This window comes from Battus philenor, unplaced genomic scaffold (assembly GCF_028537555.1).
Source record: "Battus philenor isolate CCGP_79_NKW_IND1 unplaced genomic scaffold, ilBatPhil1.0.hap1 SCAF_3, whole genome shotgun sequence".
Classification (NCBI taxonomy): domain Eukaryota; kingdom Metazoa; phylum Arthropoda; class Insecta; order Lepidoptera; family Papilionidae; genus Battus; species Battus philenor.
Window position 1 is genome coordinate 2,713,129 of NW_027181693.1, and position 22,164 is coordinate 2,735,292.

The following is a 22,164-nucleotide window of genomic DNA, read 5'->3' on the forward strand; positions in this document are numbered from 1 at the left end:
TCATCAGTAATAATAAATAAAGTATAAAACCACAGTTAGTAAAGTAAAAATATAAAATACCACTTTGAAAGTGGTATTTTATATTTTGTTATGTTAAAAGCTGACCTACATTTAAATTTTCTGATCATTGTATTATTAAATATAACACTATATTGGTAGTTTGATAATTTCAAAAATAAATAATGTATATTTGATTTTTTTTTATTTCTTAAATTATCCCTCATGGATATAGTATTCATAGAATTATTGTTCCAAAAAAAATAATACTTACAAAAGCCAAATAAATTTTATGATCTCGAAAGTGTTTATTAATTATAAATCAGATAGACTGTACTTTGAAGCATCACATTTGAATGAAGAATGTAAATTATCTTAAGAAATATAAATTATATTAATTAGTAATATATTTTATATACCTTAGAACATGTTTTACTTAAAAAGTAAAATTGTCAATGTTTCAAAGCTCAAAAGCACATCGAAAGCTCCTGTAGTGAATGCAGAGGAAAATGAAAATGTTTGAAACAATAGCCGGATATTTAATTTATTAGGAGTCTTAGTTTAGATTGTTTAAAAACTTATTTAATAATTAAAACAATTATTTTTTATCGATCGACTGTTTGTATCACACTGCGCTAAAATATGTCATTAGTAACTTACTTTCACACTGTTGCTGAAACGCCTAAAAATTCACACTATTTGTTCAAAAAACATATAAAAACTAAATAAAATAAATACACATACACCACAATGTTTTTAAAAGTTTTTGTTTTTTGTATTACAAAACACTGTAACAAATTACGAAAACGTAAAACATTAGGGTGGCGCCACTATCGACATAGCGAGAAAACACAATGCAAAGATACATTGACAGGTTAAATAATATATATTGCCAGTACAAATACTCAGAGCTCTCACATAGTTTCGCCTAAAAAAAGTTTTAATGTACGAAATGCCAGTATCCTCTTTTAAAAATTCCTTTATTTATATATACAAATACTTAACATTTTAATTTACCTTTTATGTTTTTACCGAACGAGATATCCGCGCAGATTTGACGACTTCGAAATACATAAAACCCCGTTAACCAATTAATCATTTTCAAATAGTCTATAACACTAACGGCTTTAACACAGTTTTGTTTATTGAGTTTAAATGCGTTAACATCGTTTCAAAAATATGCGAATATTCTATGAGAATCTGCGTGAGGATGATTGTTCGGTCCCCGATATTCCGCAATAACATTGCGCCCACACTCTGCGCTACGAACTTCCCAGATATTTTGCTGGAAATATTTTAGGATATCCGCCGTGCAGCCCTGATTTGAAATTCATCTTGTTCTATAAAATTAAAAAACCAGTTCAAGGAAATATAGTTTCAATGCTACAAAATGTGCTAACTGCAAATCTGCAATCGAAAAGGCCATACAGAAAGTACCCACGGAAGAACTGAAATTATTTCTATCGGTTGAAGCTTTGTATTAATGTTAATAAAAAGTTATAAAATTAAAACGCGGTTGTAGCTTTCTTACATGAACGCTACGAATGAATTCAAATTTAAAAACTGATTTGAATTCATTTCATTGCTCTCCGAGTGGCCTTGAGCTTATGGTGATTAGTTGTCATAAATCAACTAATCAAATTCCAATGTCAATATGTAAATAGGTATGTAATGTAACAAAAATGTTAATAAAAAAGATGTAATTTCTAACAGTAAAGAATTCAGTGTCATTGACTCTATTCACTCTTATAAAATAAAAATACTTAATAAATGTAATAAATAAGTAAAACGAACAAGAAATAATTAACATCGGATTTTAATTACGAATTTAAAAAAAAATTAATTCATGAGTAAGAAATAAACGCAAATCGGACTTTATCGTAAAACAATTGATTTAACATGGTAATGACTAAATGACAAAAATAAAAAAAGGAAGCATATGAATTGATTTATTAATATTTAAAGCTACTATTATGCTGTAACATTCAAGCTACAATACTTTAACAAATATTAAAAATTCGGTTAGAAATACTCTGTTTTGTTTTTACCTCTCATATTTATTTGGGGCTTTTTTTTAAATCAGCAAAGTTTTTTTTATTTTTTTTTTAAGTGATAAACAAAGATTTATCTAAAAAAGTTTTTATAAATTTTTTGTAAAACCATATTCTAATTTATAAATACATACACAGGTCACAGACCAATAATAATGTTGTTATTAGTAGTTCTTGATTAAAAAAACATTTAATATTATTATTTCTTAGAAGATAGCTTTATTACAATATCACCAGGGATCGAAATAGATGGAGCGATTTTTTTATACTTTTTTTATGTGATGTCATAACATGAACATAACTAAGATTTTATTAAGAAAATTATTTACAGTTATGCTCCAAATAGTTACTTAAGAAATTCGTTTTTAAGAGATATTAAGCAAAAACCAAATTCAGGGTAACAATAGAAATTATTAATAAGAAAAATTAAAAGATAAATGACATGTCACAGATAAAGTAATAAACTTTCAAAAATTTAAAAGTCCGTAAATAATTTTTAGATCCACCTGTTATGAAAATTAAATATCACATTGCACATAAATTCTAGATAAAGTATATTAGTTAGGAAAAAACGACGATAGTCATTCTTTACAAATATTTAATACAGTATTTAAAAATAATTTAATACATTAGTAGCACAATTTCAATTGTAGCTTTAATAATATATAAATATTTTTATTCCACTATACTGCAGTCAAGAAATAAAATTTACTATATTATATCTAAAATCAGTCAATGATGCAGCACTCCAAGATGTGTCAAAATTTATCTACCATTATTATTAATGCATAAAATTAACAAAAACATTTACTAAAACTTTAGATTCAGTCTCTGTAAAAGTTTCAAATTAGATAAATATTTATTTATGAAAATATCTGTAAATATATAAAACAACACTTTAGTACTATTATTAAGGTTATTAAAAAGACAATCAAAACTTTTTTTTCAGAGCCTCAATCTTTTTAATAAAAACTTTTTAAATTATTTAGAGAACAGATTTGTCAGAATTTCATAATAATTTTGGTGTTATCTTCCAGCCTCTATTATCACATAAAATTATCAGAACTGTGCACTTGTTCTTACAGTAACAGTTATCTATAAATTATTCTAAATATTTTTAATTCGGAAAGGGCTTAAGCGAAATCGACACCTGTGTCCAGTAGATCCCTTATTAATACTGTCGCTTTTCTAGGAAGTATTCTAAGGATATGACCAAGATAAAGTAAATGCTTAGGAACAGATGCCTCGGGATAGTTGCGACGTACACTGTCCAAAATTGACTTGGCGGCCTTTTCTGGTGTAATTGTGCCAAAATAACTTGATATTCTGTAAGTAAGAAAAGGAATCACATACATTAATGTTAATAAATACATTACATAATTAGCGGTAAGTCTCTTTAATAAGAAGCTATCACGATTAAACATGGTTCCTATGCATGTGCATCATTAAATTTGGTTAGCTAGATAGACTATATCTGTCTGTCTGATCTTTGTCTTTAAAACTGGAGAACAAAAACAAACAACCTTTTTTCCATGGAGCTTGGCTCTGTACATTTGAAATGATCAGTTTTCTGCCACCAAAAGGAATCCCAAAAACAAACTAAGTTTCAAGTTAAAGACAGTATCAGCATCATCATTTCAGCTACAGGATTCACTGCTGGACATAGACCTCTTCCATAGATTTCCTATAGGTTTTAGTTAGAAGACAGCAAAAATGTCACTTAGTTATGGACCTCAGCCAATTGTAACAATGACAATGAATGTAAGATACCAAACTGAGGGAATGATAAGCCACTATGCAGTACAACTAGGTAATAAACTTGGAGCAATGTTTACATTGTTATCTGCATTATGTGTTTATAATTGTAGAGATTATAAAGCTTTACAAGGAGTAATTTACGAAGAGCATGAATTACATCTAATTTCAAAATAATAATAAAATTAAACCACTTAAATGGTAAAACCATATTAAGTATAACTTACCTTAATCTTAAATTAGAGCTTTCTTCCACAATAAAAGGGTATATATGAGTCAGTGTTACATAAACCCCATTAGTCTTATTAATTCTCAAGTGCTCCATAAGTGATTCAGCAAGACCCTGGACTGCAAACTGCGCCACACTCAGAGGCATTTGATCCTTAATGTAGCTCAAACCGGCTACAGAAGTCAGCGCTACTATATGTCCATGGTTTCTTGCTTTCATTTCTGGCATGAATTGTTCAATAAGCTGAAACAATACACACAATGATTTTAATTCTTAAAAAAACACTAGTTCAATTTTTTTATAAGTATAAGATTTATTATTAGATATTGAATATATGTTTATCTAAGTTGAAATTTTAGCATAATTTGGAAAGGACTTTAAGGAAAACTAAACAAGAGGACAAGGTACTCCTGGTATACGTTGGTGCAGGTAGGCTGAAAATATATTTTTGTTAATTATTCATCATCATTGTTATATCAGCTAATCCACACCCTCTGCAAGGCCTCTCCCAAAGATCACCAAAAAAAAGTATGGGATTTTATCAAGCCATTACGTATTTTATTTTATATATCTGTATCCGCATATCCATCTTAATGATCTAATCACACTAAATTATAGAAAAGTAAATATTGTTATAAAAAAAATTCTCACCCAAAAGTATGATGTCAATGTTAAATCTAATGTTTCATGTATATCTTGTGGTGGTTCAGTCATCAGTGACCGAGGACTCGGAATACCACAACAATAAAACAACATGCTGACAAACCCAACATCGTCTTTCACTTGTTCCGACATTGTGGTGACATTCTCTTTTCGTATTATATCACATTCATAAATATAAGCTGTTCCACCCCTGCTTTTAATATATTTTACAGTGTCCTCATTGTTAGTCACATTTTTATCAACACAGAGAACTATAGCACCCTGATCAGCTAGCTGAATTGCTATTTGACGCCCTACTCCTCTTCCAGATCCAATTATCTGAAATTTTATTACACAATCTAATTTTGTTAACATATATTGATTACAGAGAACTATTTATAACAAAGGGTTCATTTCTTATTAAACCCACTTATGTGTCAATAATCTGATAAATTATAGCACATAGAGCTTACATAGCATTTATCGTTTGTTTCATTATTGTTTTTGTTTGTAGGACCTCCATGAAGGATATGGGCCTGCCCCCATAGATTTTCAATAAGACTGAAGATTCGTGGCATATTTACTATTAACTTTTGCCAGATCCTTAAAATTCCAGGATTGTAAAGACATTATTCATGGCAGCAGTGAACTGTTTCAGATAGATATCATTGCATTTCTTTTTTAATATTCCGATTCTGTACCATATATTTTTTGGTTGTGTGGATCCAATTTAAGTAAGGAAATCCAATCCAATTTAAGTGTCTATTTTTAACTTTTTATACAGACTATCATAATGTATAGGCATTACAAATGTCTTATCCATGATTTAGTTCGCTTTGTACTTTGACCTTTAACATATATTTTAACTTCTCAGACAAAGTCAGTGATTCATACAATCATTCAACATCGACATAAACAATTAATAGATTTTTTAAAGTTTCCAGTTGTTTGCTATGATAAATTTTATTCTCTGATAACAATGGTAACAATTTATATTATTGCATTATAGATAATAGAAAACTCATTCAACACAACTTTAAAGCTATTGGGTTACTTACTACCTTCACACAATTCAATTTCGTACTTTAGATCTTATCACTAATATATCTATTCAAGTTTATTAACCTTTAATGAGACTAAATCTCATAGTCACATAAATATTAGTCAAATATTAGAGAAAATTAGAAAAGAAAATAATGCTTACCAGAGCAGTCTCAAGGTGCAATGATTTCAATTGTGGAGGGTTGAAAAATCCGTAAATAGCTTGTAATATTGCGTAATTTGTATTAACAACGACCCATACCACATCTACCACCAAAATACATAATGAATATGACCTTAGAAGCATTTTTATAGGAAACATAGGGTTGAATACAGTTCCAATAGTATTCCCCATTAGTTGTATTACCTGGAAGTATAAATCACAAAAAATATTAATTGCATTTTATGATTGATTGAGTTATAAAATGGTGTATATACATAATCGTTGTGTACATTTTTTGCAACACTGGATCTGATTAATAAAGAACAAGACGCTTTACTTACAATTTTTAATAATATTGCCATTTTCAACTTAATATTTCGAGGCACGATCGTTATTAATTATAAAAAGAATATAACTACCTTGTCTGCGTATAAATTTTATATGAACTTTAGTATTATCGGCCGGAACTCGGTTGCATCACAACGGCTGCTAACATGTCTGTTATCAGCTAAGGTTTATTTGATAAGGACAACAAAATTTCAATGTTAATCTTAGTAACCGTCCCAGACTGTTATCACTACCTAAACACAACCTAATCAATGTCAGTTATTACAACAAAATATAAATGTCAAGTGTCAATAGTACCAAAGTAAGTTTTACTGAGTACTTGTTCAGTCAAATATAACAAATATCTTTAGAATTAAATGTCTTAACATTACATTTTCAGATTGCATAAGTATGTAATAATAAAGACTACATTTTTTCCAAACAAACACATGATGAGAAGGGAATTCACTTAAAATTTATAATTTGGATATTTATGATAATTACGCCATAACCTTAATACAATGTTAGCAAAATAAATTTGATTAAAATTTTTAAGATAGAACGTATTTTACTTGTATGACTAAATAACAAATAATTTTGTATTTCTTATTTGTAACAACTTTTTTATTTTTTGTTGCTATGTTGGTACGCTTGTATGTAAACTATGAGTATCAATATTGTCAAGAATATGTCAAATTCAGATATCTTTGAATATTTATTTACAAAATAAAAAATAAATTATAACACCTTTTACTTATACCATCATTTAATTGTCTTATGTTAACGTTTGCTTCTAAAATATAATAAAAATGGCATTTGTTTACCAAGGTGATTCAGAATTGGAAACAAAAGCCAGAAAAGGTAAGAGAAAGAAAATATACGCTAATGAAAAATATTTCATGTTAAATAATTAAATGTTGACTAATGTAAGTAACAAAACAATTTCAGCTGCTGAAAGAATTTCGGAAAATATGCATATAGTAGCCAATGAACCGTCTCTCGCTCTATACAGACTGCAAGAACATGTAAGAAAAGCACTACCACCAATGGTAGAGAGACGAGTGGAGGTTACTCAATTACAACATGAACTACAGGGAAGATGTTACGACGTTGAGTATGCGTTAAGGTAAGAAATTAAATAACATTATTTTGTTTAAACAAGTTTTTATGAAATTTCCTTATGTACAATTTTGACTAAAATTAACCTTTTGTTTTAATATTCCGATATTGAAGCATAACAATAGACAGTAGAATAGCTTTTACTTGCTAATTTTCTGATAAATCTGTAATGGCAATATCAATTGACCTTTTAGAAACATCATTATAAAAAAAAAAATTATTTGCCTTCATTTTCCCTGTTTTAGTTAAGTCTCTTTTTAGTTAAGAATCTTTAATTAATATCAATTTCAGTGCTGTCAAGTCAATGGATGGAGCTGCAACCAGTTTCAAGAATATTCAGGAAATGCTGAAACAGTCAATTTACCTTAAGCAACAATTGAAATATGAGGAAAATAGAAGAAATAAAAAAGATACAAATTCTGTCTATAAACGTCTCTCTGCCCACATAGTTTTAGATTTGCCAGATCTCTCTGATTTCTCTATGGTCCGTGAAACAACTAATCGGTTAGAAAATATTATGGCACATGCCCGAGGTTCAAACAATGAATTGCAGAGGTCTCATACTACATTACATTAGTAATTCAACAAAAATTAGGTTTGTTAGTAGTAATTATTGTATCAATTTAAATGTTTCTCTTTTTGGACCTATAAAAAATATTTAGATGTGATTAATAAGAAGAAACTAAGACAATTGCCAAAGGTTTAGAGGTTAAGTTAAAGTCCTACATTTGGACATTAATGATAGTTTATTTTAATAGATTCTGTAAAAATATGCCATTGTCTAAAACTTTTTAAAGTTGCATTTTAAACATTTGTTTTGTAAGGAGTTATAGATTTAGTTACAAGTTCTATTTTCAACAGCTTTACTCTTGTACAGGTCAAAATTGTGTGCTTGAGTGTTTTAAGGGTTTCTACTGTTAAAAATGTGTAGTTTTGCCTGACTGATTATGGATCTCAGTAATCTAAAATATACTAAAAAAGAACTTCAGAGCAAATTAAGCTACAGAACATTTTTCTGTGATACTTGGTGATATAAATAGGTGAAGTGATATAGCAAAAATTATTTTAAACATGAACATTAATATGGACATGACTTAAGAATGTTCAAATTCCAAAATCATGTTTAAATGGTGACAATTCAATAAACAAAACATGAAAATCCATCTTATAATTATGGTCAAGTCTCAAAAAGAAATCATATCCATATTATTGTTTTGCAGTGCCAGTAACAAAATTGCTTTACCTATTTAATCACTCGCTCTACAGATATGATTGTGTGTAATCAAAAATGGGACTTTACTGATTTTAAAATCAAATTGATGACGAAATTCAATATTAACTAGATGGTAACTTTAGGTAAAGTTACCAAATGAGTTTAATTTTGTGTATATGCAGATGTTTATAATTTTATCTAACTGGTGTATCCACAGGGAATTACTTTTATTGGTGGAGCTTTAATATGTAAAGTTTTTGCTTTTTTATTATGTATCTGTGGTTATGTATAAATTATGCTTTTGTGGTGCAATTATTTACATTTGTCATGCCCTTCTCAAAATAATTGCATTGGCTTAACACTGTCATACATTTTTTCTTATTTATTTGAGGATTGCAATAGTTAAGATATAACATTTATTGCACCAAACAATGCCCTTTTTTCTTAATACTTGCTGATTTTTTAACATTACATTAAATGTTAAGAAATGTTTATTAAATAATAAACATTTTCATTACCATAATATATCTTAACATCACTTGCACTGTTCCATCTTATGTTTATCTAGTCAGTAAGAATTAAATAAAAAAACGTCAAATTAAATATGCAATAAACTTTATTTATATAAGATAATTAACTATTGCTATTTTTTCTTTCCTTGCTGGAAATAAACAGCTTAAAATTAATTATAAGCTTACGCAAAATACTAATGCTTGCTAACATGAATGCATTCAAGATGTTTCATAAATAAACGACAAGAAATTGGATAATATTGGTTAGGTCCAGAAAATCATTAAAAAATTTGTGACATATTACTATCAAACAAGCAATTTAATAGTAGGCATTCCAGGATCTTTCATTCTATTTTTATTACTGGAAACCTTTTGAAAACCGTAGACAAATTCATGTATCAAAGATCTAATTTAAAATTATAATTTTAGAGAATTTTTTTTGCTCTCAACCGTTCTTCAAATGAAAGAAAGAGACAAATGATCATAGCGCATAAAAATTGGTATCATATCGCATGTTTTTGGTTATTTGACGAAAAATCCCGACCCTATATATTAATTGCTGAGTATTTGTACTAATTTTTCCGAGATACACATCAAGTTTGAAGATTAAACATGAATCATGTGCTCAAAATTATTAACGTCCAAATTTACTGGAAAAAAATAGTTTTGCAGATTTTTTAAATAAATTATCTGGAGTTAACCACTTCCTGCTATTTTAACAGACTCGACGTCGATTTATGAAGCATTCTGAATATAAATCAGCATTAACAATTTATACTGACAAGTAGTAAATTGACTATATTTTTTATCTATGGAATATAACCGACCACGGGAGTTCCTTCAGTTTAGTAATATTATACTTCGGCTCCAGAGGGATTAGCTTCCTAAGCGTATCCGGCGAGGGTCTTATCTTAGGCCGAGGCGCGAAGAGATTCCTTATGAACGAAAACGTTTCACGCTCTTTCACGGCGTACCGTGTCTCGTTGACAACGATCCAGTTGTATACGTAGTCTATAGGTATAGCGGTTACGATGTATGAATACACCGTTTTGTTCTCCGCAACGAGTAGCTCCAACTTCTCGAATATGGTCATCCAGGTGAGCTCCTCGTCTAATATCTGAACGTTTACAAGAACCTGCAAAAGGGTGTTAAGTGGCTGGTAATTCTCAAAAGATCTATAGAAATTAACTACTTGGTTATAACCAGACTAGGAGTAGAGAAGGTTGCTTCTTTTAATCGAAACAAAACACTATTGTGTGAAGTAGTAGTAAGTAAAAGTCATAGAATGTTCTAACAGTCGGCGTTTTAAATGGCACACCGTTGGTTGAGGCGCTGATTGTTAGGAGTCTGTTGCAGCGGCGTTCTTAAAGGCGAGTGGTGTGTCGAACATTAGTTCGAAAGGAGTCGTCTTTGCACAAAACGTGTCCTCTTCGGAGGACCACCGTTCAAAGAGTTTTGCAATAAGCATGTAGCTTTTCCTGGGCAGCTATCGAGCATGAATTGGAAAGCGAATGAATCGATAGCTCCCGTTAAGTTTGTCTTTCGGAGGCTATTAGACCTGAATGACCTAGAACTACTGACCTTCGAATCTGATTGTAACATATAATACTACCTGAGCCTGAGTAAATAGAAAAACTAAGCCAAGCTCCATCAGCGTTCTACCACCTCAAACTCGGTTATGCTGTAAATGCCAGCGAGCTAATCATTACTTCAGCCATAGGATATTCTATGCTGGACATAGGTATCTTCAAATTTTCAGTAGGACCTGTAGAAAGCGGTTTACAACTAGCACCTTCCAACGACCAACAATCATATCCGACCATAATCATATCGACACTTGCCAGGTACCTATTTCTACCATAGTGGGTCAAAAGACCCGATAACGTTTCCTGTTTTTAATGTATGAAATATGTCTGACGGGAAAGTTATAAAAATTAAACTTATTATTATTAAACAAAATAATATATTGACCATTTCTATAACAAACGCAAAAAATAAGTTTTTGTGATCCATTGCTTATAGTGTTTTTTATGTTATCAATTCATAAGTTCAAAATGGGTTATTTGACCCCTTCACTAAACATACTGATAAAAAAGTGTCGTGTTTCCACGCTGTAAGCGGACGTCCTATGCTTCGTTTACCGGGGTATTAGTATCTGTCAATGACTAAAAAACAATATTGGTACGTAATTTGGAATTAAATACGAGAGATGTCACTGTATATATGAGTACATTTAACAAAGTAAATCATTTTAGTTTCTTTACTGCAAGTAACTTTGACGTATCTATAAATTCATGAATAAATCGTTATTGATTTAACAATGACAACACATGCTTTCTGTCTTAATATATAGCGAGCCGATATCAACACATTTCTCGTGTCATGTATAGTAGGAAATTTCTTGGGCTTACCTATATAGAATGTATTGAACCTATAACTAGTAACCTAAACTTTTTAATTCTAGGCATTACCATATCGCAAATATACGCAACCTATACATATATATCGGAAAATTGAACGTTTCATTTTTTAGACAGCAACACTGTTCATAACTGTCATAGTGACAGAACCTTAGGTTTTGTTACTTAAAACTGCCAATACATATTTATTGTTCAGAAATTATCTTTTAGTCGACTCATGGTTAAAACAATAGTTAAATTTAGAACAATAAAAAACTTACTTCGGACGTGTCATTTATGACAAAGAACTTGAAGTATCGATAAAGCATTTCCTCAAGGCGAACTTCGTCCTTGAGATGGAGGACGACGGTGTATCCGTTTTTACTATACCGGTCCACTAGATTGTCTACGTTGTCCATGTCGTAGATGATACCGTTCACGAGGATGGCCAGCCGGCTGGTCATTGGTAAGTGGCTTTCAACACTGAAGAAAAAAATCGGAGAGTAACTTATTCAACTCCTTTTTTATTCTAAGTTAGGCAAAAATAAAAAAAGCGATTCGGTGTATGATCCGACAGGTAACCGGCCACGCTGATGACAAGGGTTTTTACTAACGAAAATAATAAACTGTTGTTAAAAAAAATATATGACTGAAATTGCATGTCTTATTTAAGTAAGTTCAGCATAGAACTTACTGTAGACATTACTACAATATATCAGCTTTTAATTAGATGAAAATTACGATTTGCCAATTGCATCTTAGTTTTATGAATTATCGTCATATTTTCTAAAACTATTAATTTATTTATCTTTTACATCTACTATTTTTAATTAGCAAACTGAAAATGGTTATTAAAATGACGAGAGAGGACAACATCAGACCTCATCATCTTCATTACTGAAGCCTTGCATCCGCTCCACGTCACCATTTGATAAAGCACGTGTCGACGGGATTCCCCTAATCTTTGTTTTTGTTCCATAGCCATCCTTAGGTACATAGCCCATAGAAAAAGTAGAATAAAATTTGCTAATACTCTGGTTATACGTTAAACATACCTACTAGAACTAATGAAAATAGCATGACCCCGCTGTCTCAGTTGACGAAGGATAAAATACATGGCTCGCCGAACGGAATACTTCTGGTAGGCGGTGAATTCGTCCAGGACGAGAACAGGCGGCGCTCCGACCACTGCCGCTGCGAAATGCACTTTGCCGCGATCACTGATTTGTAATTCTTCAATGACCGTGCCTGCATGGTCGCGTAAATCTGAAAACATTTACTCTTTTATATTCTCACTCTTTATACAGCTTATGTAATAGCACACTTAGTGCCTTTAGGTCAGTCAGTCTCTACCTGACAACGCAAGGTGGTACAGAGATGACTAGTAGAGTAGTAGTAGAGTTTCAGACAAAAACTTCCTTGTAAATGGTTTGGGTTGAACCAACTAATATTAAAACTTTTATCAAACAGATGCTTGGAAAATATTATTGACAGTCCTACCAACCTAGGAAATAATTTACCTGACTTCCTAACGTCCAAGAGTTTTATATGACAATTTCAGCTTTACTTATCGATCACAGTACTACACGATAGTAGTAACAAGCGGTGAAGCTTTACTGGTCTCAGTGAACTTATTCCATAAGAATGCAGCCTGAACAGTAAATTATTTATCAAAGAAAAAGTTGCAGTTGAGTATTTCTAATTTTCGATTCTCTGACGATCGTATCGTACCGACAGTAAATTGAAACGGTTTCCGAAATCGTTTTTTGCCAACACGGTCAATGAACCGTCTGCAAGAAAAGAAGACATTTGTCAAACACTTACCGAGTGAATCAATGTAAATCATAACTTCACTTTTGACGTGTTTGTTTGGCACACCGCGCAGTATTGCTATTAATTTGAGTGCTTCAAACACTGTCATCCAAGGCGGTAGAGGGTTTCTATCTAAACAAAGCGCAACTTGGCTGGCGTACTGTACACGGAATGATAATTACGTTACATTAGTTTGTATTAGACATGTTTCCTTAGATACAATTAGAGAGGGAATTTTATTTAAACCAATTCGTCGGTGGCTGTTTTTTTAGAATTTTTTTGTCCATCGATATGCCGGTTCACTTAATTTTTTCCACTGTCTCTGAGTATTAATAAATATGGATAACGAGGTGAGTCGCGGGACCATTAAAGACCATTTAAAGGAACACATAAGAAAAAAATAAAAGTGTATAACTAGTCAAAATAAATATTTTAATCTGTGCATAAATGTACTCTAAAAATAGGAAAAAAAAATTAAATACAAATAATATGATATACATACATATATATATATATATATATATATATATATATATATATACATAAATTTTGAACATATAAATTTATTTTACTTTTGAAATGTTGTTATGTATATTTTGTAAAAACTATTGGTGTGCTTTATAACCTATTTAATTTAGACATTGACCTCTAATTGAGTGTTGACCAGCGATAGTCTTGTGCACATCATACAAAATGTATGGCTCCCAGAAATCGAAACTTTCACTGACGTTTGTATTACCATCATCATTTCAGCTGTAGGAGGTCCATTGTTGGACATCGCCTACTTCCTATAAAGTTTCCAGTATGACAAATTGCAAGCGGCTTATATCCAGCATTTTTCGTCAACTTTAACAATGTAATCTGTTTATAATTAGGATAGTTCGACAAGTATTTATTCATTTTTATATATGTTCTTCTTTTTCAGTCGATGGACGCCCAATGTAAGGCATATACCTCCCCCAAAAATCGCCTCGATGATCGTTTTTGCGCTGCCCGCTTTTAGCGATTTCCTTCGACGTTTACCATGTCGTCGATTCGCCTACCTACGCCGCGCCTGCCGGCTCATGGCCTCCACTCGATGATCTTTTTATATGTAATCCCATGAAATGTTATCGGATTGGTCACTTTTACGTCATAATATCGCTAATGTTAACAAATAATGAAATAACGTGAACCAATTTGAGACAAAAGACCATAAATTTCTAATATTCTCGAGTAAATTCTTTTAAAACAGGTGTATCATCAGCATATCAAGCGTAGAAATTCACTGCTGGGCATAACCCTCCCCCAAAGATTCTCTTAAAGAATCAGTTAGAACCTGATTGCATCATGTGTATTCTGACGTCCAAAGCTAGGGTTACCAGCCTGTGGTTAATTAAGACAACAAAAAAAGTTGGACCGACTAAATGTTAACCCTGATAACAATACAGATACAGAAATTAATATTATACCTTATGCGGATCTTTTCCCACTTCCCAACGCGACATTGCCCACAGTTTACCCTTACTGGGTATTTTATATCCGGCTAACAGTTCACAAAGTTCTCTCCTTCCGTGAAGTAGGGAGCCAGAGAGAGCCTTCACTTCACCCTTGTCGATACCCAAGTGTAGGTGGCGAATTATAGAAAGAGAATTCTCTCCAGCGTTGTCTTTCTCCACATCCACTGCTAGTAAGTATTCTCCAAAAGTATTAACCATTAAATCTAAAAAAATAATCCTTACTTTTAGATCAGTTTAGATCACTTTTAAACAAAACGATGCATTTAATCCACCTTATAATAAATAAATATCTGAGGTATCATCATTTCTATAAAATAAGTAATTCTATATTGACAATAAATTGGCAATTGTGATGAAATACATACTACGATAACATTTTTTTAAATTACATTTTAGCAAATTCACCATTGAGTTAATCCCGTGACGCATTTCAAGTTCCTGCATTGATTCTATCTTTAATATTGTTTGTACTTGTTAAACATCACAACGAACTGATCGTGCTACTAACTCGCTTGGACCAACCGGGTACTCGCTTAAAACTGCCGTAGTTGCCCAACACGCGATTTTGATAGCTAGCTAGTTTTGAGACACCGTCGCATTCGTTGTGAAATTTCAAGAAGTTTGACGCAAACTTTAAGGAAAACTAACATACACAAATGTGTCATAGGTTCTAAACAATATGTATTTTTGAACTAAAAAATACCAACTCTTTTGCGAACGTATGATCTTCTGTTTCTCTATAGCCTCCTCCTTTTCCCTCTGCACTGCTAATGCCTCCGGATGAGGCATATACTTGACATTACGCATTCTCTTAGTACAAGATATCCAAAGGCACTGTATGAATCTGTACTCCCAGAGCAGCAGCACCGTCATGAACATACAAGACGTGGTGGCAATAGCAACTAGTTCCATCACGATGCCGGTCTCAATGTCGAAAAGGTATGATTGCCTTTTAAAACATTTCTGGAGGACACCACATTTCTCTGCAAGGATTTTATATATTTTATAATTGAATTATCGAGTTCTAAATTATGATATTAAATTTATATTATATAACAATAAAGGCCAACACGCGTGGTAATCCATCGGTTTCCCAAGGATTGCGATTCTTGTTTGTTGGTCACAGATTCTTTTGCAAGCGTTCACATACTTTATGTTTACAACCGGTGGATAAAAATATCGAGAGGAATCCATATATGCATCTATAATCATAGGGTAAATCGAAAGATGTCCAACATCCACTAACCTACAAGCCTGCTGTTTAGACTTACCAATTGAAACTATTTTTGTATAGCAATAGTAGGAATATTACAAAATTATTACACAGCTTGAACAACGGCCAAGTGTTGTATAAAGCCTCCTCCTCCTCAATAAATCCTCTTCGGATACACTACTTGTATCTAGCTGGTTACGATGACAATTAAAAAGGTTGCATACATAATAAGAAATATGCATGTCAAATTTGGTACTTTACTTTAGTACTTTGTACTTTAGAAAAAAATGCTCGAAAAATTTGTGGCTTTATGAACTAATTAATGAACCAAACTAAATGAATAACTCTTACCACAGCATTTATGTAAAGTTTTTGACGAGCAAAGATTCTTCGTTTTGAATATGACGCACTCCATGTTGTAGAGGAATATCTTTTTTATTTTGGAGTAAGCATACGCCATATTGAATTGCGGCGAAAAGCTCATGAAGTGCATGGCATAATTCCAGGCGTAGCCGTAATGGATTTTAGCGATGATTGCCGTTTCACCTTGAGACAATGTCATAATTTATTTAAAACTAATCAACTGTGTTTTAAAATCGCTTAATTGTTATAAAATAATTATTTTTGGGTAGAAAGTCTTGTAAGGTTTGTATAAAGACACCGGCGCGTCGGGTGGCACAAGCCCAAACCGAGCTCCCGATCTTCGCTACCTTAAAAGAGATTTTTAGCTAAGTGCCCTCTGCGTCCTGCCTGGTAAAACTCGTGAAATCTGTAATTGCCACTTGGACAGCAGTATAGGCCAGGCCAAAATAAAAGAAAAAAATGGTATAGTTGTCGCTTGAAAGACAGGAACAAAAAGCTTATTCTCAACTCTCAATGCCAATATAAATGAAAATATACTTATAAAAGAGTAATCACTATGCTGATATCGAGAGTTTTTTAAAGAACTATATTCTCTGTCATACTGGTTTCTCCATATTTCTAACCTAAAAATATGTATGTCAGTTACAGAAACGTATGTTATTTCATATTGTATTGTCAGATAAACAAAGCTAGAAATCAGTAAATCATTATTTAGGAGTATCATGCAGCTTTGAGACTCACCTTGTGGTTCTTCTAGGAAATCTAAAATTCGTTGCGAGAGACGATTGCAAAGCTTTGAAACCAATACAAAATAGGTTTATAATTCATGACGTTATGTTGCTTTATTTTATTCCTTTTGATGACGCATATTAGATATTATGATGAAATAACATAGATTGTAAACTTATTACTTCACTTACCTAACATTATGTTGACTATAATAAAAATCATTGAATTCAGCGCGGCCTGGGGACCAAGGCTGAAGAGATACGCTTGTGGAATGCAACCCGCACCGTAAACGGTCAGCAAAAGTGGAAGAATCGCTGGAAGGTCACGTCAAATAATTTTAACAAACAATGTTTTATATAACAACGGAGAGACAAATAGCGTAATTTATTGAATATGTAATTCTAGCTCAGAAAGATACCCTTTGTCTTGAGTCCAACTCTTTGTCTCTGTATGTGAAATTGTTTTAATATTTAACAGGTGTATCGATTTTTTCACGAAGTTTTATGTGCACATTGTTGTAATTTCTCACAATATCGCGTTGCAAGCTATTAACCTCACTACCATTCAACCGATCCATAAAACATCTAGATATTACTAATTTCAATAAGTTCACTGATAATGAATACGATTAAGAATGATCTGTAGTTATTATTTATATTTGATGGTCGTATTCAGCCATTTTAATGAAACACGTTATTATAGATACAGATTAAAAACAGCTAGAAATATATTTATAAATCTATTTGTCTCCCAATGTGTGATTAATTAATAAAAACTGTGTAAGTTACGGTTATGTCCTAGATTTCTCTACGACATCGGATCAGGAGATCATTTGTATATGAATGAAATGACATAGTACTGCGGATTGACAAGATGAAGTCAGCAGGCCCATAGTACAGAAAAGGTGGCCACTGGAGCTTTAAGGTTCACAGACGACTTTGATGAGGTCGTCGAAAGACGCTGGAAATTGTTTCCAATCTATGGTGAGAAGGATGTCCAGCAGTTGAAATGTTGATTATGAAGTTGATAATGTGTGCGTTAAAATGAAAAAATAATAGTAAACATAATCTATGGTGTTAACTAACGGGACAATGTCCGCCGATTTAAAAGATATACACAAGATAGGGTATATTTCACTAACCAAAATCCTCATACTGAAAAAATGGAGACGGAGTCACCAAGTAAATGATGGCGATGATGATGGCTGTCATCAAGCAGACGAGGAACACATATAAAACGAAGTCACAGATGAACATCGAGAACCAGTAACACACGGGTGAAAAGTTCAAAGCGTGTTGCTGTGAAACATCAAATAGATAAGTAAACGATAAGAAAAAGTAATAATATATAGCTACCGAAGCAGCTGTGCCGTGTTTTAGGAAAGCGCGGCGAGGTACGGGAGGGATTAGCGCATAACGGAGCTCCCGATACTTCACCACGTCCCGGCGCGCATACCTATGGCGCGGTTAGCGGTTTCGGTAGCACCATAATCATTACTGAAAGCGATCTTAAGCATTTATAAAATGATTTTTTTCGTTTATTGTTTCTCACTAACTGGACTAATGTGTTAAATTCGAAAATTCCTTGACGCGCATCAAAAACTGTCTTTTCATTAGGTACACTAAGTTGATATTAAAACTATGATTTGAGAAAGCATACACTAGAAATAGAACAAGATATATGACTTTCTATAAGTGAACGCTTCATGCAATTAAAAGTTATTTTACTTTTGAAGTGATCATTTGAAAACTAAACTTTATAAATATATGTTATAATTCAGAGCTCTTAAATTGAGCTATTTTAACGTTATAAATATCTATTTCTTGAATCCTATTGTTTTTGGATACACACATACGCCAAAACGGCAAGTCGTGACCATGATTGGTTTGCTGTATAGGTAAGTTGGAATTCGCGGTTATGCAGACGGCTTTTATAACAAGACACAAAGCTAAATTTCCACAATTTTGATTTGATAAGAAAACTTTGTAACCCGGCCATATAATTATCTAAACATATGTTTGTTAAGGAAATTTCGTAGAATCAAGAACGTTTGTATCTGTGAAAGTCAAAAAATGTCATTATTAAGTATCGACAAAATGGCGCTAGAGGCAGAGAAATGTCTTGCCCTATAAATATCTATAAATGGATATGAATTATGTGAGCTTTGGAGACTGTCAAATTTGAAAAGGAACATATAAAGGCCAATCTTCTTTACGTAACTTATGTCGAAAAAGCATTCAAAGAAGCAAAGAGTCGATAAGGTAAGTGTTATAATTTTATTACTGGTGATTTTTAAAAAACCAAAAAAGGTATTGATACCTTGCGAGAATATAAGAATAATTTCTGTTGCTAATTAGCAGTGTCAAAAACAAATTAAAAACAAAATTTTTACTTCACTATTACCTGCATATGCCTTATCAAGCCATGTTCTTTTGAGGGCATGTGAGTGATGTGCAGAATGGTAAGAGTGAGCAACAGTTGCGTTAGCAGAGGAGGTTCACCCGCGTAAATCAACCACTGAAAAGCGTTAAACTCAAACTTACACTACAGAAGAATAACGAGAAACAACAAAAAAGGTTTTTATTATTGTAATTTATTATAGTAAAAGTGTTGTATTTTCTATATAAGATTTAATCATCAATTGTAGTTATATATTAGGGGGACCGGAAAGTAATATCGTTTCTGTCGTCATATGTTACAGATAAACTAATTTATACCGCTCCGACATTGAAAATTTGTATACTAGATGGCAAAAGGTTGCCGATAACGAAGGTGGATATATTGTTGTAAAGAAATAGAAACTTGTTAAAAATGTGGCCGTGTGAATTTAACTTAAGAAAGCGATAACCTAAATTATACTAACAAGCAGTTAATTCTGATTGAATAATACTAAAGGTTAAATTTAAATCATTCATGTTATTTATTCCTGCATATAATCTATACATGTAGTATAAAACACTTCCATCTATGTACTGACTCGACACGTTATCTCTGGAACCCTAAGCCGAGCGTAGGTCAAAGTAGAGGTCCAAAAAGAAACAAAAACATATCGCGCGTTAGTTATAAGATATTAATTAATGACTACATAAAATTATTGCAGGCATGATATTATATTCGTGAGAGTACTAACAATTGAAAGCCTTTCTTAGCAACATACTGGACTAAAGTTTAACCCAAACCAAGAAGCTTTTAGTAAAGTTCCTAATTGTAAGATTTCACCGCACAGTTAAATAACACATGTTTTAACGATCCGTTTAGGTTGCGATAGTGTTGGCATTAATTGAATAAATTACTCGATGTATTTGCTCTTCAGGTAATATATATGTTACAGTTCGACATATATAAACATTCGAAATATGAATTTAAAAAATGTCAACGCAAAAAGAAAAAAAAGAAATGTCAAATTACTAAGAAATACAACGTGGTAATTGTAGATTCATCCATTACAGTGTGTGTTGTTTGATTTTCAAACGTCTTCGGACTGTACCTATAAACTGACATGTTGCAAATGTAAAATTGTGTTCAACATATTTTTAGCGATCACGGTTTATATTAGTAGGATCCTATTACATTATTAGACTCAATTTTGAATATTAAGCTAATGATGCTAGTCGAACAGTTTAGTAATTTCCAACAATTGTTCATAGCATGAATTCCAGAGGTAAACGTTATATCGTTGAAATGATGATGGCTGTAAAGACATGGACATTTTGATTTTGGTTGTATTTTTGTTGACTAACTTTGGTGAGGTCCAGTCCTAAAGGATCATCTGTTACTTGTATAGTAGCGTCAAGGATTCCGGTGTAGTGGCGTATAAGGGCCATGTAGGCGCGTGCAATCGCGCGGGGCGCCGTCCACGAATCCTGATGTAAAGGGCTGTACAATACGCGCACCTACAAACAAGCATAATATTTTCAGAGGTTTCGTTTTTCATTTGTTAATTTTTACATGTAAGTAATATAATGGATACTAGAGTAGTATCCATTATATTACTTACATGTAGAATGTAGTAAATAAGACTTATTTGTTATACACGGCGTCTTTACACTCTGGCTTACAAGGCAAATTACTTTCCCCACTAAAATTAAAAAAAAAACTTTATTTAGCCTACGATGATGTACGCCTCGGACCCGAGAGAACAGGCGAAAGACTCAGCAAACCTGTATATATATATATATATACATAAAGGGAATCTATGTATCTATGTGTATATATATACATAAAGAGTTCTGCTATCTTATATAATACAAAACACTAATTTAGTGAACATTGAAATAGCTACGAGGCAAATAAATTATTCCTGAGGTGCTATCTTTTACAAAATTGTTTACAGCATAGCACATACACTTAGCACACAAATGTTATTAAGTATTAAATAAGTGTGCGAATATAATATTTCTTTTTAGGTATCCTCTTTAGTGACTAAGGTAGTTCTAATTTTGTAAAAATTTGAATATCAAACACTTGTGGTGGAACATGCTGTTCTGTTTTTAAATTTTTTTAACATTTAATAAATATAATATCCTGTAACCATGTTACTAGCAATAGAAATATTATGTTGTTAAGTTTTCTTTTCCCCTAATAAATAGATTTACAAAAATACAATGAGAGGAATGCTTACACTCAGGTTACCATTTTTGTTGGTCGAGACATCGATGCCGTAGGCGAACAGTGAGACGAACATTTGAGGCGAGTCTATCGCACGCGTCACCAAGTATTCCGTTAAGCTCTAACGATTAAAGTTATCATGAAAATGTTGAATTCCTAATAAGACCGGTGATTGCGGCAATATTTAGGAGAGTCTTTAGGGTCTATGCCTTGCAATGGGCTATCAGCTGGTGTGATGATGGGGACACAAAGTGGACAAACGACAATGCTAAGATCACCGGACGATGGATACAGGCCGTTTCCAACTGGTGGATGTTCTACGGCTGAAATGCTGATGAAATTATAGGTTCTATAAACAGTAATGTATTTCTGTCTATATTTGTTTTTAACATACGGAAATTAGACCACTTCTCTGCTCGTCGATTGGATCTCAAATGGATGCACATCAGCGAGCGGATAAATATACGTGTTTTATCTACCCTCTATTCTTTA

At 32.2% G+C, this 22,164-nt stretch overlaps 3 protein-coding genes across 4 annotated transcripts in view; 1 reads left to right on the forward strand and 2 right to left on the reverse strand.

Annotated features, from left to right (window-relative positions):
* Nucleotides 1-2,537: 2,537 nt before the first annotated feature.
* Nucleotides 2,538-6,469, reverse strand: LOC137926883 (epidermal retinol dehydrogenase 2-like). Of its 2 annotated transcripts, none has more exons than XM_068770618.1 (5): nucleotides 6,298-6,469; nucleotides 5,879-6,082; nucleotides 4,684-5,013; nucleotides 4,031-4,275; nucleotides 2,538-3,374 (listed from the first exon to the last, which is right to left on the reverse strand). In XM_068770618.1, exons 2-5 carry the CDS (start codon nucleotides 6,068-6,070, stop codon nucleotides 3,182-3,184), a joined length of 960 nt encoding a protein of 319 aa, XP_068626719.1. In that variant the 5' UTR covers nucleotides 6,071-6,082; nucleotides 6,298-6,469; the 3' UTR covers nucleotides 2,538-3,181. The 2 variants fall into 2 exon arrangements, with proteins under 2 accessions (XP_068626719.1, XP_068626718.1); XM_068770617.1 differs by having other exon boundaries at nucleotides 6,220-6,302.
* Nucleotides 6,470-6,901: 432 nt separating this feature from the next.
* Nucleotides 6,902-8,025, forward strand: LOC137927016 (BLOC-1-related complex subunit 8 homolog). The gene is made up of 3 exons (XM_068770784.1): nucleotides 6,902-7,066; nucleotides 7,154-7,331; nucleotides 7,616-8,025. The coding sequence occupies exons 1-3, from the start codon at nucleotides 7,015-7,017 to the stop codon at nucleotides 7,899-7,901; spliced, it is 516 nt and encodes a 171-aa protein (XP_068626885.1). The 5' UTR covers nucleotides 6,902-7,014; the 3' UTR covers nucleotides 7,902-8,025.
* A 1,829-nt stretch (nucleotides 8,026-9,854) lies between these two features.
* The window catches only part of LOC137926636 (ATP-binding cassette sub-family A member 17-like), a 32,981-nt gene continuing 20,671 nt past the window's right edge, over nucleotides 9,855-22,164 (reverse strand). The window contains exons 21-32 of the mRNA XM_068770303.1: nucleotides 21,686-21,793; nucleotides 20,805-20,957; nucleotides 19,468-19,581; nucleotides 18,206-18,362; nucleotides 17,256-17,378; nucleotides 16,324-16,518; nucleotides 15,467-15,742; nucleotides 14,712-14,962; nucleotides 13,273-13,420; nucleotides 12,504-12,714; nucleotides 11,730-11,931; nucleotides 9,855-10,184 (exon numbers count right to left, since the gene is read on the reverse strand). Of these exons, the coding sequence (XP_068626404.1) occupies nucleotides 9,855-10,184; nucleotides 11,730-11,931; nucleotides 12,504-12,714; nucleotides 13,273-13,420; nucleotides 14,712-14,962; nucleotides 15,467-15,742; nucleotides 16,324-16,518; nucleotides 17,256-17,378; nucleotides 18,206-18,362; nucleotides 19,468-19,581; nucleotides 20,805-20,957; nucleotides 21,686-21,793 (2,268 nt within the window). The remainder of the gene's footprint in view (nucleotides 10,185-11,729; nucleotides 11,932-12,503; nucleotides 12,715-13,272; nucleotides 13,421-14,711; nucleotides 14,963-15,466; nucleotides 15,743-16,323; nucleotides 16,519-17,255; nucleotides 17,379-18,205; nucleotides 18,363-19,467; nucleotides 19,582-20,804; nucleotides 20,958-21,685; nucleotides 21,794-22,164) is intronic.

Excerpts from the sequence above, each read along its gene's own strand:
- LOC137926883 (XM_068770617.1), bottom strand. The coding sequence starts at position 6,240 with ATGGCAATATTATTAAAAATT. Across the intron at positions 6,083-6,219 it reads TGGCAATATTATTAAAAATT|GTAATACAACTAATGGGGAA; the intron begins GTAAGTAAAGCG and ends TTATACTTCCAG. Across the intron at positions 3,375-4,030 it reads AGCTCTAATTTAAGATTAAG|AATATCAAGTTATTTTGGCA; the intron begins GTAAGTTATACT and ends TCTTACTTACAG.
- LOC137927016 (XM_068770784.1), top strand. The coding sequence starts at position 7,015 with ATGGCATTTGTTTACCAAGGTGATTCAGAATTGGAAACAAAAGCCAGA. Across the intron at positions 7,067-7,153 it reads GGAAACAAAAGCCAGAAAAG|CTGCTGAAAGAATTTCGGAA; the intron begins GTAAGAGAAAGA and ends AAACAATTTCAG. Across the intron at positions 7,332-7,615 it reads GACGTTGAGTATGCGTTAAG|TGCTGTCAAGTCAATGGATG; the intron begins GTAAGAAATTAA and ends TATCAATTTCAG.